Source organism: Diplotaxodon limnothrissa, linkage group LG3, assembly GCF_057381915.1.
Source record: "Diplotaxodon limnothrissa isolate DT_005_m linkage group LG3, D_limnothrissa_male_GT1.1, whole genome shotgun sequence".
In the NCBI taxonomy this organism is placed as follows: Eukaryota; Metazoa; Chordata; class Actinopteri; order Cichliformes; family Cichlidae; genus Diplotaxodon; species Diplotaxodon limnothrissa.
In genome coordinates, this window is record NC_140598.1 from 28,568,812 (window position 1) to 28,586,988 (window position 18,177).

Genomic DNA, 18,177 nt, shown 5'->3' on the forward strand with positions numbered 1-18,177 from the left:
TGAGGTAATAGTCTTTGGCGCTAAAGAAAAACGATTACAGGTCACCAGAGAACTTCAATCTATACATCTAAAAACCACAAACCAGGTGAGAAATTTGGGTGTAGTGATGGATGCAGACCTAAACTTAGAAAAACACATTAAGACAATAACAAAATCAGCTTACTATCACCTCAAGAATATTTCAAGGATAAAAGATCTGATGTCTCAACAGGACCTGGAAAAACTAGTCCATGCATTCATCTTTAGTAGGCTTGATTACTGTAACAGCATCTTTACAGGTCCACCTAAAAAATCAGTCAGACAACTACAGCTTATTCAGAACTCTGCTGCTCGAGTCCTCACTAAGACCAAAAAAGTGGACCACATCAGTCCAGCTCTGAGGTCCTTACACTGGCTGCCTGTCCGTCAGAGGATAGACTTTAAAGTCCTGATGCTGGTCTATAAAGCTCTGAATGATTTAGGACCAAAATACATCAGTGACCTCCTGACCCAGTATGAACCTTCCAGATCCCTCAGGTCATCCGGATCCGGTTTTTTATCGGTTCCCAGAGTCAGAACCAGACACGGAGAAGCTGCATTCAGCTTTTGTGCTCCATATATCTGGAACAAACTCCCAGAAAGCCTCAGATCAGCTGAAACACTCAGTTTATTTAAATCCAGGTTGAAGACTCACCTGTTCTCAGCTGCATTTGAATAAAACACCAAATCCACACTCTTAACCCTTGTATGGTGTTCGGGTCTGTGAGATCCGTTTTCAGTTTTTTCAAAAGAAAAATTAAACAATTAATTATTTTTTCAACCTGAAATTCATTGGCTTTGGCTTATTTTCTGTGAAGAACATAAATCCGAACTAATTTTCAATGACCTCATACTGTACCTCCCCCCACGCATTTACATTACATACAAGGTGTTCGGGTCCACTGGACCCAGGTCTAATAAAAGTGTTGAAAGTGCAGGTCCTGTGTTCCCACACTCTGTCTTCCTCCTTTCTGGTGCTGCTGATAGTGTTTTCTTCCCCTCCTGCTCCCGCACAAAGTTGCAACATTGTTGAAAATTCAACTATCAACACCGTCTGCTCTGACATTCCCACACATTTTACCCTCTTTCTTGAGGGATCCAAATTTTATTTTCTCATACCCTGTCCCTCCTGCAAATTAGGGGCATAATACTATAAATAAGACTTTGCCAGTGTGGTTCTTTATCACAACTGATCAAGCTGGCAAAAGATTATCTGCTGCGAGGGCCATCCAATTGATTTTGGAAGAGAGAGAGGCTTCGGATGATGATGTTGACAAAGAGGGTTCAGAATATTTCACATTTCTGAAAATTCAGAGTCTGACAGTGACTTTGAAGAAGAGGATGAGGTTGAGCACCATTTAGTAACAAAACGAAGATGAGTACCCCATCTGCAGCCAGCTCCAGGACCAGAACAAGCCCATCAGACAGCAAGTGAAGAAATATGGATGTCAATAACTGGTGAAATTGAATTTATTTATAAATATATAAATAAATATATATTTTTCACAATATACCTTTCACGTTTGAACAATATAATATCATGTTCGTACAATATAAATATTATATTGTACGAACATGAAAAGTATATTGTTAGAACAATAAACTTTTCACGTTATAACATGATATAGCTCTATTTTTCTTTTGCCTGGCTGTCAGCGCTACGCTTACGTACTCGGATGAGCTTGCCTCATCCTACAAGTTGTGCCTCCATCTCTTGAGTCCAGATCACACGCTGCACTGCCGTGCTGCTCCACCTTCTCTCTTTCATTTCTGTGTTTGTGCGTGCACAGTGTGAGAGGCTGCGTTGAGAGGCGACAGGATTTCAAACAGGTTTGATTATCATGCGACCATACAATTGATGATTGGGAGCTGGTCGTGAGGTGTTAACTGCTTTTCGTTAACCCATGTATACTACACGATGCACGACACGTAATTAAGGCAGAACTTGGGCCGATCCCCAAAACGGTTGCGCGACCGAAAAATTGGCTCAAAATGGGCCAAAAATCGCACAGTGTATGGCCAGCTTTTGGAGGCTAGCTCCAAACAAACATCTGCAGCTTGGCAGTGTTTACAGCACTATAATGACCAGACCTAATTCTTTTGAAAACCATACATCTTTCCACAGGTCTCAACTTCATCAGACATCACCTGGACACAGAGCTGGATGAGGCCAGCACAAACGGCGGCCTATTGGACGAAGATGATGGCTCCATGGGGTCAGGAAAGCCAGAAGCAGGAGAGCTGGAGAGCTACCTTTCATGTCCTTTCACTGGAGGTGTTGATCTATTGCATGGCTTTCCTCACATCAAGAAGCTGTCGATCAAAACCAACACAGCTCTTCCTGCATCTGGAGCTTGTTCTCAGTCATGCAGGACTCCTGTTCACTGCTTAACAGTTACAGCTTCACAGAAAGAACCTTGAAAGCAAACTGCTGCTGAAGCTTAACCATCACCTCACTGAGTGAAGAAATGGCACATTTTTGCTAAATATGCAGAAATATTTTTCTATTTAGACTTGATCCTGTTGTCATCATTGTGTCCTCTATTTTTAATTAAATGCATATTTAGCTCAGGTTAATATATATATTAATTAATTAATATATATTAATATATATCTTCTAACATCTTGATCAGATGGCACGCACACTGAGTAAGACATTATGCACATAAAACACGGCATCCACAGGAGTGCACAATAAAAACAAACATAGTCAGACAAAGTTTACTTGTTGACTCTGAGTCGTGTTGGTCAGAAATCGCTTGTAATAATTTAAGACATTATCTCTTTTGGGGTTTTTTGTGTTTAGAAAAGAAAATAATTTTGTTTAGTTGCTTTGTATTTTATTTATTTTGATAACTGTAATTAAAATCAAAGAAAATAGTTCTCATGCGCAGTCAGTGTGGGGAGCTGACGTTTCGGTATCAATCCGCAGACTGGTATAAAACCGCAGGAGCGCCAGAAACAGACTGTTGCTGTTCCGTCTGTGTTCTGTGTGTATAACTGAAGGTTGCACTAGTTTGGTCTTGAATTTTGAGTGCGTAGTCTTTTTTTCATAAAACCCGAAGCTCGTCTACAGGATCAAAGCAGGAGACATTGCCCATAAAACTATCGGACTGATTCGGAGAGTGCCTCTGTTCCACTAAATTAAGATTAAAAGGTCAACCTTCTGTGTACGCACAGAACATGGATGACATCATCCGCACAGTCTTTACGGCTGTGCTATGGACCCTTGCCTCATCCCATGAAGGTAAGTAGAAACCACATGTTTAAGTTAGAAGGCTTGTTTTCTCTGTGTAAAAGTTTCTGTAAACGGCCTGCTGGTTCTTGGATTTGCAGAGTCTCTATTCACTATTTAGTCACTATTTTTGTAACTATTTTTAGCTCTCAGTAACCAGAAGGCGAGCAGAGATGTGTGAATTATCGTTGGTGACACGAAACTGCGTGAGCTGCCGTTAAGCCAGCCTCAGCTTCGAGAAGCTTTTTTGTGTGTGTGTATACTAGATATTGTGGTAAGAGAAACCCACACCATATTTCAGAATAAAAGCCCTTCAGTCTCGCCTTATTTTTTCCCCGTCTCAATTAAAAATGATATTAAAAGTGAACTTCCTGTTTCCACAAACTAATTTCACCTTAAGTTGACAGTACACATTTTCACAGAACTATTATCAATATCAAGTCAGTCTGATTTTTAGATTTCAAAGTAAGAGCCCTTGGAACGTGCTTATGAGCCATTCTTTGAATTCAGAATGTCCTGTTTATACAAACTAATTTCACTTCAAATCAACAGTACACATCATCACAGTGCTCCTGGATTAATGTCAGTCTGGTTTTGGATTTCAAAGTGAGAGCCATGTAAAATGGTATATTATATATTTATTCTCGCTCCAAATGCCATTAAAAGGAAACTTCCTGTTATTGTGTGTGTGTGTGTGTGTGTGTGTGTGTGTGTGTGTGTGTGTGTCCTCCATGTGATTGGCTAATTTTCTTTTTTTTTTTCTTTTTTTTGTTTCTGGGAAAATTGCCATTTTTACTCTTACCGAATTCTCACAATGTTTTCAGCTGATACCTCTTTAAGAGTCACGTCTCTCTCTGATAACAAATTGTGCCAAACGTCACTGTCAGTGTCAACTCTGCCTCCTGTGGTTCGGCGGAGCTAGGAAGCCTTTCTATGCGAAAACCTTTCTAACCTCTGCTTTGTATTTTCATTCTTTCAGACCACAAAAACATCACAATTAAATCTGGACAGAACATCACTCTGCCATGTCGAGCTTCAAACACGTCCTTCATAGCTGTACACTCTAAGAACTAAAACTGATAATTACTTAAATATTTTGGTGCAACACTTTTACACTCAAAAATAATGAGTAAATGCAAAAACAATCACATCTCTTAAATACACCTTATTAATTGAGTAAATCCAACTAAAATGGAATAAGTTGTTATGAACAATTAAAGATGTTACAGTAACATACAAAATTGAGTAAATACAATTGAAAATCTAAGTTAAAACAACAGTAACCAAAAGTTCAAACTACATAAAATATTAATTAGGAAATGCTGAAATGCTTGGCACATTTAACCTACACCATTACAATTATTTGTTTTTAAATAATGGTGCAATTTACTTAATATTTTTAAGTTAATTTAAGCAAAAACGTTAATTACAATTAAGTGTTTATTTTATTTATACACACACACACACACACACACACACACAGGAAAAAAGAACCACGTCAATTCAACATTGTTCACAATGATTTATTTTAAACAGCTTTTTTGTGAATCACACATTTAGCAGATTCCTTCTCTGAACACAGTGAGCTGAAATCTGTTCTACATTCAGTGGATAAAACTTGGATAAAATTTCAGTCACAACAGCCTTATATAATAAAATTGCATCCAAATTGGCATGCTTGATAAAACTCTGTAAAACTGGCATATTGATGCTAACAACAAGAAAAATGTACCTGCCATACAAAGAATAAAAGTGGCTCAAGTGAACGCAGTGCTTTACCTTTTCAGAAAAGGTCAAATGACAAAAATAAAATTAAGATCCCAAAAAGATATAAATCCTGAAAAAAAAACCATTTGCACTGTGACATAGTTTTTGAACATCTTATTTTGATTCCAAAAAATTGGGAAGATTATAACTAAAGAGTGACCAAAAAACATCCATAATGATACTCTCCCATTTACACCTTAATGTGAATCTGGAAAGTTAATACAAAAACACAGTTTATGGTACAAACATTATTTATGAACAGGAATGTCAAAACAATGTAATGTCGCAACTGAACCTTTTGATGAGCATTACATGTCACTTAACAAGTCTAACACTTTAAGAACAGCCCTGTGAAATTTTGTCTACAATGAACAGAGGTCATTTTTCAGTCTTTGAACCTTGACAGAAAGGTTTCCTGGATCCAGCTCCATGAACACTTTTCGAAATGCTTCAAATGTGCATTTGAAATTCTTGGGGTATTTCAGATCCAGAGCATAGCACAGTCCCAAAAGATAGCAACAGGCTTTGCTCAGATTCCCAAGTTTGCCCAGAACAGTAACGCCTTCAATAACAATACCCACATCAGTAGGTTCGCCTGACCTGTCTTGATTCTGCAGCAGGTAAATCTTCATCACCTCCTCAGCCAAAGCCTCTTCAACAAAGACAGCATCAGCACCGTCCTTTAAAAAGAGAAACAACTGTTTTAAGCTCACATATTTCCAAACATTGAAACAAAAAGTTTCATTTGTATGACATCACCGGTACTCATAATATGTAGACACTGTGCTCCAAAATCTTATAGCAATAGCAAATGCAAATGCTATTCTTTTGTATGCTTTGAAGTGTTTTTTTTTTTCTTTAGAACAGTATCTTAAAACTTTTCTATGATCTCACAAGCTAAAATAAACTACCGTAATTGTTGGGCTATAAGCCGCTACTTTTTGCACCAGCTTTGAACCCTGCGGCTTTTAGTCAGGTGCGGCTTTTCTCTGGATTGTCCATGATTTTTGTCATATCGTAAGATTTGTTTTGTTTGTTCCGCTGTTGCCTGGCGGAAGGGCATGTGATCAGACACACAGTATCGGGGTTCAAGAGTGGTATGTTGGTCACATGTCCATCCGCCAGGCAACACAGTGCCGTACAAGTAGCGCGAAAAACAAACTTCAAAGTAGCGCTACGCGTTCAGCGGGAGGCGTGGATGACGAGCGGTGATAAACTTGCGAAAAGCAAGTTATGCTCAATTCCACCGGTGGATTCTGACAGCGTGGAAAAGTGTGAAAACATCCACGATCACCAACGGATTTGAAGGGCTGGACTGTTGCATGATGGAGAGGAGGACACCGCCACGGCCCTTCTGAGGGTGTTCGACTCTGACACTGACAATGAGGATTTCTTTGGTTTTGAAAGTGACAACGAAGGAGAGAAGCGGAGAGTGGATGACGAAGCCATCCTGAGCCTGTTCGTTTCCGACACTGGAGAAGAGGACTTTGGTGGTTTCAGTGCGCAGGAAGAAGAGAAAGATGGTGGTGAATGACTGACTTTTCTTCTTGTTAAAGCCGTGTCGCTGCACCTGAGCCTAAAAGGTAGTCTGAATCTATTTTTCTGGTGTGCTGCAGGTTATTGTTATGTACTACATTTGTTACTCATTTATGAAGCACAGTACATGTGTCCTACTTGTAATTACCGCTACTTGTACATATACCTAAAAAGTTATGCAAATATGTACCCATAACTTGTTTTTCAAGATATTAATAAAAGGGGTGTGTCTCCAAACAGCCATCTCTTTCCTGACAATTCCCTTTGTGCATATTCTCTTACATATGATAAGTCAACATTGAAACACCTGCGGCTTTTGGTCAGGTGCGGCTAATGTATGTACAAACCAGGATTTTCCCCTGATTTTAGCTTGTGCGGCTAATATTCAGGTGCGCTTTGTAGTCCGGGAAATACGGTACTAATATTCCTAAAACAGATTTATTGCACCAACCTCAAAGGTTTTGATTAAGGCACTTGGATCCTCTCCCAGATGGTCAATGAAACATCTGATGATGACTTCTCGTTTTTTCTCGATGGAATTTCCACTCTGTAAAACAGGAAGTCTCAACTGAGGCAAAATTTGCACATTTAAAACATGACTTACCATTTCTAGCTTAAACATAACTATTTTTTTTCTGTTGTTGACCTGTTTTCACACCCACCATCAAGGTAAGAACACCTGTGGAGCTAAAATATTGAACAGAAACCTAAGAAAAGCCGTTTTTAGTGGAAGGGCCTCTTCAATGCTGTGTTGGAACGTTTTTGTGGTTAGAAAATGCAATCTTCCTTACCTGAAGCAGAAGGTTTAACTGTGCCCTGTGGCGTTGTCCAGCAGCACCTTTCTTGGCTTGAAACAAGGACAGGAGTTTGGATGAATACAAGTCCAACGATGACATGAACTTTGGTTCAAGGTTCAGGGTCGTGATCCTATGAAACGCTGCACTGACCTGGATGGGAGAGGACAAAAAATCTGAAGGCCAAAATTCTGATTCAATCAAAAAAAAAAAAAAAAAAAAATCTACCATTTTTTGCAACCTGGACCTTATTTTCTAACATGCAAAAGATTAATTTACACATCCAGACATAAATCCATATAAGTGGAGTTGTTCAGTATGCAGACTAAACCCTCAACATAAAGTATTATCTTCCACTAAGCTTCTAAATTTTATGTTATGAATTGCTTGCACTATTTCCCTGTGAGATTGTATAATCTTAGAGGGAAGAGGCGGAGCCAGGTTGCCCTCTGAACCATCGTCTGCCAGGCAGCGATGCGAGAGGAACACACCGCTGAAGTGGCGCACATATTCAGAATCGTGTCAGCGGCTTTACAGAGAAAGCCTTTCAGCTCCTCTGGCAGCTCTGCTTCCTCCACCTTCCTGGAGATGACAAACGCTAGCAAATCAGTGTTGTTAGTCAATGCAGCTGACTGAACAGTGCATTGATGTGCGCGATCAGTGAACCTTGCTATCAGCTGGTCAAGTTTGGCGGGATGGGCCGGTCGCTGTCCAACGACCTTGGTCATTTTGGTGCCGAAAACTGAAGCGAGGCTCGGCTCCAGAGGGGGAACAGGCGGAAAACTCCGGTCTGTGAAGCCCTCTGTGAAGCCCTAGGTAGAGACCGGCGCTCTAATCTTCGCTGGCTCTGCTGCTGCCTCAGAGAGGTTGGTCATCATCCCTGGGAACTGAGGCCAGATGGGATCTGGGCAACGAGAGTGAGTGGAGCCATACCTTCCCGCCAGATCATGGCCTGTATTTATATAGCGCTTTACTAGTCCCTAAGGACCCCAAAGCGCTTTACATATCCAGTCATCCACCCATTCACACACACATTCACACACTGGTGATGGCAAGCTACATTGTAGCCACAGCCACCCTGGGGCGCACTGACAGAGGCGAGGCTGCCGGACACTGGCGCCACCGGGCCCTCTGACCACCACCAGTAGGCAACGGGTGAAGTGTCTTGCCCAAGGACACAACGACCGAGACTGTCCAAGCCGGGGCTCGAACCGGCAACCTTCCGATTACAAGGCGAACTCCCAACTCTTGAGCCACGATCATCAGATGGGGGTGGAGCAGGCTGAGGGACGGGAAGTTCCTTCTCACCAGCTGCCTCCTGGATGATGCCAGGCAGATCCAGGAGCAGCGCACCAACAACTGGGAGCGGCGTCCTTGCCGACATGTGAAGGCCAGGGGTGGATGAGCGTCGGCTCATCCACCCTTCTGTCACCAGGCTGCCCAGCTGGGAGGCAGTGGAGCTGCCACCACTGCCGTTTTCCTCACGGTGGGTGGAATCATCCAATTCCGGCCCACCATCGAAGAACTCGATGGCTTCTTCCAGCGAGTGCCTCTCTTAGTGGGAACGCCTCCTCAGCATCAGCCTTGAAAAAGGCTGACCTCCGCTGCTTTTCCTCTGGCGGGAGGAGCTAACAGGAGCAGCAATAGGATTAAGGTGTGAGGGCAAGGTCCGCATGGTGAGGACCAAGGCAGCCCACGCAGACGGCATGTCGGTCATACGACATGATGTAGCCGGTCTGGCAGGATGGACACAGACGGATGGTCTCGCTGGACATCTTCTGGCTGGCTGAAGAAAAACGGTAGAGCCGATTTCCTGGTCTCACCGTAACTTATACTAGACCAGGGTGAGGCCCACACAGCAGGTGGGCGTGGACTAAAATACTTCAGTGCTGCGCGCACAAGGGGAATACCCACTTAAAGGGCTGCGCCTATACTCATGGTGACACTGGATGACAGGCCATGAACTCATCAATATATTTACCGAACTGAAAAATTCTCAAAATTTAGATTTGGCATTTGTATGACTAAAATAACCCACCACAAAACCAGTATAAATATTTAGGTGGTATCACCATCCACTACTCAGCTTGTATAAAACAATATCATATCCTTCCAAAATTTAACACATCAAGTCCTCTGAGTAAAATTACCTGCTTTACTTTGTAGTTGATGCAGATTTTTTTCCTGGTGGTGAAGATGGTGCTGAAAAAATACAAATCAAAACTTTATCATTACAAAACATGTCACTGAGTAATCTGCCATAACACCAATCTCTTATAAGAAAGTTTAGCTTGGATTGAAATAAACATTTATTTATGTAAATTGGGAGTAACTAGGCAAGGCAAATTTATTTGTATAGCACAATTCAACAACAAGGTGATTCAAAGTGCTTTACAGAGAAACAAAAACAAATAAAAAGCATGATTTAAAATTGATTAAAGCAAGCAAACAAACAAACTAACAAACAAAACAGTATATAAAATCAAAACATAAAATCACAACAGTAGATAAAATCAGTAGTTAAATGTAAGTTTTGAAATTTAAGCTTAAAAGTGTGGATTTGGTGCTTTATTCAAATGCAGCAGAGAATAGGTGAGTCTTCAACCTGGATTTAAATAAACTGAGTGTTTCTGGAACTATACTATACTAACTATACTGGAAATGATGGTACTTTTGGCTTGACCAAAAGGACCAAAGCTTTTTTTTTTCATTATTTTCTGGGATCTGAAAGGAAGTAGGGCCCCCAGTCTAAATTTACTTAAGGCCCCATAGTACTTTGGACCGGCCCTGGATGAGGTAATCTGCTGACCCGGGCGGTCCTGTCAGCGTTCTCTCAAAAACTGGCCCTGTTCGGGACAAAGCTGAAAGCAGCGTCTTATATGCTCTGAAAGACCCCACATAGAACAAGAAAGCTAAGCAGCATGGTTGCTGCTATGAACTGTTCCGCGGGCAGGTCTTCTTAGTTACCAAAGCCATTGATGACGTCTGTTCATCTCCTCCTGAACAACCTGACAGAGTGAGTCAGGCCGCGTGACTACCGCAGCTCCCGCACCGCGACTCAACAGGGCCATTTTCTAGAAATGTCTGAGCACACCTGCTTTCACGTGGTTCCTAAAATGCCCCCAATTAAACGGTCAGGTCGCTGGTACCGGGACATTCCGGTCAAATTACCCGGAACGCAGATAGCGACTCAGAACGTAAAAGGATAAAAGGGTGCGGTTTCCCGCCGCCTTGACTGGAAGACGGGTTGAAAACTTAAATTAACGTGCACAAACACGCTGTGAAAAGTGAGCCACCATGACAAACGCTTTCTTCAGAACATGTTATAAAAGAACGGTGTGGATAAAGACAGCTAATGTAAGAATTGGTCACTTACCTGAAAACGTTACCAAGTCTGCAGTGGATGTGTGTCTGTCTCGTTCAACGTGCAGAAAATCTCCCATGAGGCCATGCTCCTCGCGTGCGGTACATGCCAAAGGTCATTAGTCTTACTCAAAGTTTTAAGTTAGTATTTGGGGACAAAATTATATTGATTTTTGAACCATTAATAATTAAAGTTAAAGACAATGATAAGTATGAATACCAGTGTCTCAGTTATTATGAGTACTTTCTATGAGATATATTGAGTAGATTTAAATAATGCACCCTGTGTTTCAAATACAGAATTTTTTCTTTTAAATAAACTTGAACAAAAGAGCTCAGTTCAACTCAAAAACTGGTGTTGAAAATTTAAGCATTCTTTTCAGTATTTTCAACTCAAGATAACACTTTTGTGATTTTCAAAGATTTAATCAAGGTCATCTAACTTAGAATTATAATGATATTTACTAAGCCCCTGAATAATTTTTTAGGGTGTAGAGTGGAGCAGATTTGACTTAAAGCCAGAATATGTACTTTTAAACCGCGACGGGCACTTTGACCCACACAGTCAGCATTTATCTTTTATGAATAGAGTTGATCTGCAGGAGAGAAAAATGAAGGATGGAGACGTGTCTTTGATTCTGAAGGACATGATGACTGATGACACTGGAACATACGAGTGTCTTGTCTTCATGGAAGAAACACGCTCATGGAAGTCCATCTGCAACATCAGCCTGAGTGTTGTCGTTCCTCCAGGTTAGTGAGTAGAGTTGAGTGTGTGTGTGATCAGAGGTGAAGCTGCTTCCTGGTTGTTGATGTTTGTTTCTAAAGATGTTGTTGATGAGACTTTGTAGAAAGCAGCTGGTCTGAGTGATGTGATCAGAGTGCAGTAGATAATGTCTGACAGCAGTTTGAAGAGGAAATGGATTCTGATCTGTTCTTCACTCATCACCTACCTGACAGCTGACACCTCACACCTGTTTCTCACCTGCAGGTCGGCCAGTAGAGAATCTACCTGTGGGACTGATCATTGGAGTCATCATTGGACTGTCAGCTGTGGTGATTTTTGTGGCCTTTTCAGGATTTTTATACATGACAAAAAGACAAAACACATTTCTTGTTCCATCTTGTCACGAACGGATACGACATTGTTTCTGTAGACGAGCAGAGGCTCATGTAACATCGGCAGTAATATAATTTCCCTTCCTCTTCCCTTTCCCTTTTCATCCCCCTCCTTGAATTGCCACCTTATCGTGGTGGAGGGGTTTGTGAGCTCAGACGATCCTGGGAGCTGAGTTGTCTGGAGCGTTCAGCTCCTGGTAAGGTCTCCCATGACAAACAGGTCCCAGGTGATGAGCCCGACTGAGAGCAATTCAAAAAAAACATTGTCCCATTTGTACCAGTCATGTGGACAGCTAAATCTGATTTGGTGACTTAATGTTACCTAAGACATGATTGTGGGTTATAAAAACCTGTGATAATGAAAGGACAATATGTAACTGTTAAATGTAATAAAATGATTTAGACTTGAAACACCAGACCACACAACTCTGTACGAACACACCAACATGTTGGCTGGTTTGGACCAGGTAAAGACAACATTGTTTTATCCTGTAAATTCAGCTGTCATATTAACAGAACACTGAAAGTATACCAGCTTTCTATAGACTGGGACACTTCAGGCTAAATTATGTGTTCACTGCATCTAAAAAAAACAATAATGATGCTATGATGTTGTTGTGTTATCAGGTGATTTGTATGTTCATGTCAGTAAGAAATGAAATCAAAATTCTTAGATTGGCATTTATGTACAGTTTTATTGTTGCTGTGCACTGAAAGCAGCAGTTTGGAAATCAGATTGTTTAAAATTTACTTGGAGAAATGTGTGTGTGGTGTGTGTTTTTTATTATTATTATTTTTTTTAATATTCTCCTCTTCAGTACTTTGTGTGATCCTGATACTGACTGTGATCAGTGTGACTGGAGCCATGGTTGGTTTTCTGTCCTGCAGAACTGTTAATAAAAGCTGTTTGGTCTGTGTCTGGTCTCTCTGGTATCAATAACTCAGATTCTCAGTGGTTAAACCTTTGGCTACTGGTTATTGGTGTTATTCCATCACACCAGAGAATACATGAGGGAGAGAGAACCAGGATGTTCATACTGCAGTTGAATAGAAAGATGGCACATCCAGCAAGTGCAGGGAAATGTGAGGAAGGTGTAGATTTTAATGAAGGTGAGCTAAGAGACTTTATGAACTACAAGACCTTTTAACCAGTGAATCCAGTTATTTAGTTTGACTAAAACTAGATGTGGGGAAAAACCCAAAACATTTTGGTTAAAAAAGAAACTAAATTATTGGGGGGAAAAAATAAGTGATCTGCTTTCTTTTTTTTTTTTCTTTTTTTTTCTTTTTTTTTTTTTTTACTTTAAAAATTATTAACTACAATAGAACAGGAAGTTAATTTTATTACCCTAAATTAAAAAAAAAAAAAGAATCTCTAATTTTGAAAATTAAGACTTTCAAATCCCATGAGCCAAACATTTTTCACAACAGAACATAAATAACAAATGTTAAAACTGAGAAATTTTACAATCCAATCATTTCAAATTTGATGCCTAATGTAAGTCTCAAAAATGCTCTTTTAGACAGGCAGAGACCTTCAAAAGACTCATTTGAAGTGGACTGTTTCAAAGTGGGAAAGACTTCTGTGTTCAGACAAATCCAAGTTTGACATTCCTCTTGGTAATCGCGTATGCCACATTCTCCGAGCTAAAGAGGAGGGAGACCTAGAGTTCAGTTCAAAAGCCAGCATCTCTGATGGTATGGAGGTGCGTAAGTGCATACGCTATGGGCAGCTTGTATGTTTGGGAAGGAACTATGAATACTGAACGTTTATAAAGGTTTTAGAGCAACATATGCTCCCCTCCAAGTGATATCTATTTCAGGGAAGGCCTTGTTTCTTTTGAGCAGGACAACACAAAACCACATATTGCAGCTATTACAACAGCATAACTTTGTCAGAGAAGAGTAGAACTAAGTCCTTCTTCACTGTGTTTCAAAAGAAGCTTCATGAAGGGGGGAAGGGAGCAAAGTTATGCTTCACAGCATAAACCACACTGTGAGCAAAGAGAGTTGAAAGGCCTCCCACACTGATACTGACTGTATGAGATGCATCTCATTCCAAAGACAAACATGTGACAGTCTCATGAAGTTAAAGAGCTCAGGCTCTGCTTACAAGCTGCACATCAATTAAAAACCATAAATAAAATTTAAAAACCATACAATAAACAGACAAAGAAATAAATATAAATAACAATAAAACAAATACATAAATGAAAAAAGAAGATAAAAATAAATCAGTATATATTACAAATGTGACTGAGCCTGTGCAGACCCCTCTGTGTCAGGAAACATCTCCATCCTGCTGTGGGGTCAAGCGATCAGTTACCACATATTGCAGCTACAACAGCATAACTTTGTCCGAGACGAGTAGAACGAGCAGCTGTTTCCATTATCTAAGTCTTTCTTCACTGTGTTTCATGAAGAAGAAGCTTCATGAAGGGGGGAAGGGAGCAAAGTTATGCTTCACAGCATAAACCACACTGTGAGCATTTCAAAGATGCATGGTCTGATCCAGTTAAAGAGCCAGACTCTGCTTACAAGCTGCACATCAGGCTCATAAAGGATCATATTTATTAATTCTACAGGTGCCAATAAACCCTCCCACAAAGATGCAGTCATTTAAACTCATCTATCTTCATCAAAGACAACCTCAAACTATTTAGCTGCTAGAAACCTTTATCAAAGCAACACCAAAACTCCAGCAAGTCATAACTTTGATGCTCAGACACCTTCAAACTGATATGAAAAGAAGAGGAGATGCTACACCCTGGTAAACAGGCCCCTGTCCCAACTATTCTGAGACCTGTAGCAGGCGATTTGAAATGAGCTCATTCAGTGGATGATGATGTAAAATATCTCACTTTAAATGTAGTATGTTATTTGTGTTCTGATAAATGTTGGTTCATGTAATTTGAATGTCTTTTAGTTTTCATTTTGTTCAAATTTAAAGAATGTCCCAACTTTTGTGGGTTTCAGGTTGTAGTTTAGTTTGGTAAAAATGTTTTCGCTGCCTGATGAGGCACTAATAAGAGTTTTTTATGACTTATTACAACTGCAAGTCAGACTGAGCCTGTGCAGACGCCTCTGTGTCAGGAAACATCTTCATCCTGCTGTGGGGTCAAGTGATCAGTTACTGATAAATTTGCTTAGTACAGCTTAGAAAGGAAACACAGTCTGCATGTGAACACACACATATTCCACCTTCACTTTATTCTCATTAGTTATGTTGTTTGCTGAATCAGCTACAAGCTTGGATCCAGGAGACAGACACTATCTCTACTTTTAAGACTAGTTTTAAAACTTTCATTTGTGATAAAGCACATAGTTAGGGCTGGATCAGCTGTCCCTGAATGCTCCCTTAGTTATGCTGCAAAAGGCTGCTGGGGGATTCCCATGATGCACTGAGTGTTTCTTCTGCAGTCAAATGTTTCACTCTGTTCTTACACACAACTCTGCATTTAATTATTAGTTATTATTGATACTTGTTTCTCTTACACACTGTGTCTTTGTCCTGTCTTCCTCCCCTCACTGCCAACGAGTTGCAGTTTTTCTCACTTTCTTCGAATCTACACCCACTACGCCATATTGACAAAGTCTAATATATGGTGCCGTTGATTAATCATTCACTCATTTGACTTTAGAGATACCTGAAGCTTTAAAATAAGAAAGGATAAAATGGATCAGCAGGGAGAGGAAAACACAAGTATGTATTCTTTTAACCTCTATAGAGACATTATAGGTACATGTTTATATGATGTGCAAGAAACAGCACAGTTTGTGTATCAGTGAATTATGAGTAGTTCAACTTCAGGAAGTTTCATCCTGGTTAAACCTCATAAAAAACGTCCACCACCACTTTATGAAGCAGCCGGCTAAGAAAAAAAAGAACTTTTCTTCAAAGTCAAGGAAAAATGATTAATCAAAGACAAAGGAGGGATGTTTTTGTTTTGTGGCATTTTAACCACAGCTCTGGGGCCCGTTCTTCGTACGTCGCTTACTACATCCAAGATCAAATCATCGCGCTAACCGTGAGCTCGCTAATCCGGTTCTCCGAACACACCTGTTGTTGACGATTAGTATAGCTGGATGAAGTAATGTGAGATCACTGGGTGGCTTAACAGGGGCTACGCATCGATAGTAGAAACATTTATTGGCAACCCTTTGATTGGTCGGCGAAAATGTCGAATGAGCGCGCTCGGTATTTTTCGGCAGCAGAGCAAGAACTCTTGAGTGAGGGATTTCAGGAGTTTCAGAGTTTAATTAAAACGCAAGGGAACACTGCAAAGGCTGCAAAAGCAAGGAGAGAGGACTGGCAGAAAGTTGCTGACAAATCAAACTCGTAAGTAATTTAATAATAACAATAATAATGGAGTGGATTGATATAGCGCTTTTCAAGGCACCCAAAGCGCTTTACAATGCCACTATTCATTCACTCTCACATTCACACACTGGTGGAGGCAGCTACGGTTGTAGCCACAGCTGCCCTGCGGCAGACTGACAGAAGCCAGGCTGCCATATCGTGCCATCGGCCCCTCTGGCCAACACCAGTAGGCGGTAGGGTAGATTTATTATATTATATTACATTATATCCTCTTTCACATTAGAGCCACAACAGGACCCACTAGAACATGGGAACAAGTAAAAGTGAAATATAAGAATATTCTATAGAATGGTAATATTTATCACTTATATTGCTTTTCGTCTCTTGGAAAGAGACCCTGAAATAATCTGTTTGTTTGTTTATAACAGCAACCAAGAAAAGGGCAGAGCAAAAAAAGACAGGTGGTGGTCCTGCACCCCCTCGTCAACATGTTGGTTAAGTGAATAATACCCTCACGGGAATATCGATATCTCTCTATGAGCACACTGTCGCGCTGAGCTAAAGGATCCTGTCTGTCCCGCAATATACGCTGAATTCTGAGGACTCTCCTTATCAATCTTGCACCTTCCGCAATGGGTTGGTCGCGTATACGGACAGGACATGGCTGCGACAGACTTCCCAAATCCACCTTCGCTTTTATAGCCGTGGTCTCCCATCTTGATTACACGAAGTAATTTACAATTACTACTCTGAAATATGAATTACATCTGTAATAATCACATACATGTACTAGAATGTTAATAGTTCATTTCCCTTTTTTAGGAAATGACCTGTATGTATCTGTGTGACATCAATAAAAGGATCAAGTGCTGCATTATCTTTAGTTACATTGATGTTATTTATTTATGGTGAAACAGTGGTGGAATATCGCTGTTGCTTTCGTATAAATGAAGCGGACATACCTGCGTGGCCGCGATCTAATCCTGTTTACATAAAGTAAACCTGCTCCCGAGCAGGTTTACGCTTACAGCTCTGTTGCTATGACAGCAAGTCCCGGATGAGCTTCGGGGAACCGAACGATCCAAGATCACGCGAAATCGTCAACAATCAAATCCAGCTAACTTAGCGAGGTACGAAGAACAGGCCCCTGGCCTGAGATTTGAAATAATGTGCCAGTTGTTGCATGTCTTGTTCTGTTTAATTTCATAAAAGTATTTCTTGTCATGATGCATAGTATGAAATAATTTAGTTCAGCCAAACAGGAAACAGATGGTTCTTCTTAAAATAAAAGGGAAAAACTGCTGCTGATAAAAGAAGCTGCATCATTAATTTAACAGGAGAAGAATAGATATCAAATCAGCTCTCTGACCGGTCAGAACCAGCTCTGTACATATGTTACAGCCAAGTTCCTGCTCTCATGTGAAATGTGCACAGTCTCCTCAGTGTGTTGCTACTGTATAGATAAACTAAGAGCAAACACACAAAATGAGTTACGCTGAGGCTGTTTTGGATTCACATGATTTCATTTATTAATAAGTTGTTGTTCATTAACAAAATTCAAGAGAGACAAAGAAAGTCAAACTGTTTCACTGTTTTGCTGCAACATAGCAGTCTAACAGCCGGGTGGGAAGGTCCCAACGCTTCCTGTCTGGTTTCAGTCATTATAAACATTTTAATGAGATAAAGATCCCTGTGTGTGTGGCTCTGACGGATTAACAGAAGCTTTGCTGCTGAACTCTGTTTGGAGCCTCATGTTGATGCCACTAACAAAGAAGTTCACCAAAGTCTGTTCTTTTTAAGGAAAATGAGATCTTTTAATGTATCATCTGACACGTTGTCCTTGTTTTTCAGAAGTTTTATTGAACCTATTATTTCTTTTTGTATTGCTGCTTGGTTTGGTAACAAGAATCTGAAGAACAAGACTTGGTTTGGACTTTTGGTAAAAACTGCCAGCAAAGTCTCAGGGCATTGGCAAGAGTTTTGCATTTCTAACATGACTAAAGTCAATTTTGATTTTCTTTAGG

The 18,177-nt window shown here is 40.5% G+C and overlaps 1 protein-coding gene across 1 annotated transcript; it reads left to right on the plus strand.

Annotated features, from left to right (window-relative positions):
- Positions 1–2,994: 2,994 nt before the first annotated feature.
- Positions 2,995–12,768, plus strand: LOC146635227 (immunoglobulin superfamily member 11-like). The gene is made up of 4 exons (XM_085346659.1): positions 2,995–3,265; positions 4,233–4,306; positions 11,202–11,466; positions 11,705–12,768. Exons 1-4 carry the CDS (start codon positions 3,202–3,204, stop codon positions 11,905–11,907), a joined length of 606 nt encoding a protein of 201 aa, XP_085202785.1. The 5' UTR covers positions 2,995–3,201; the 3' UTR covers positions 11,908–12,768.
- The last annotated feature ends 5,409 nt before the right edge of the window (positions 12,769–18,177 follow it).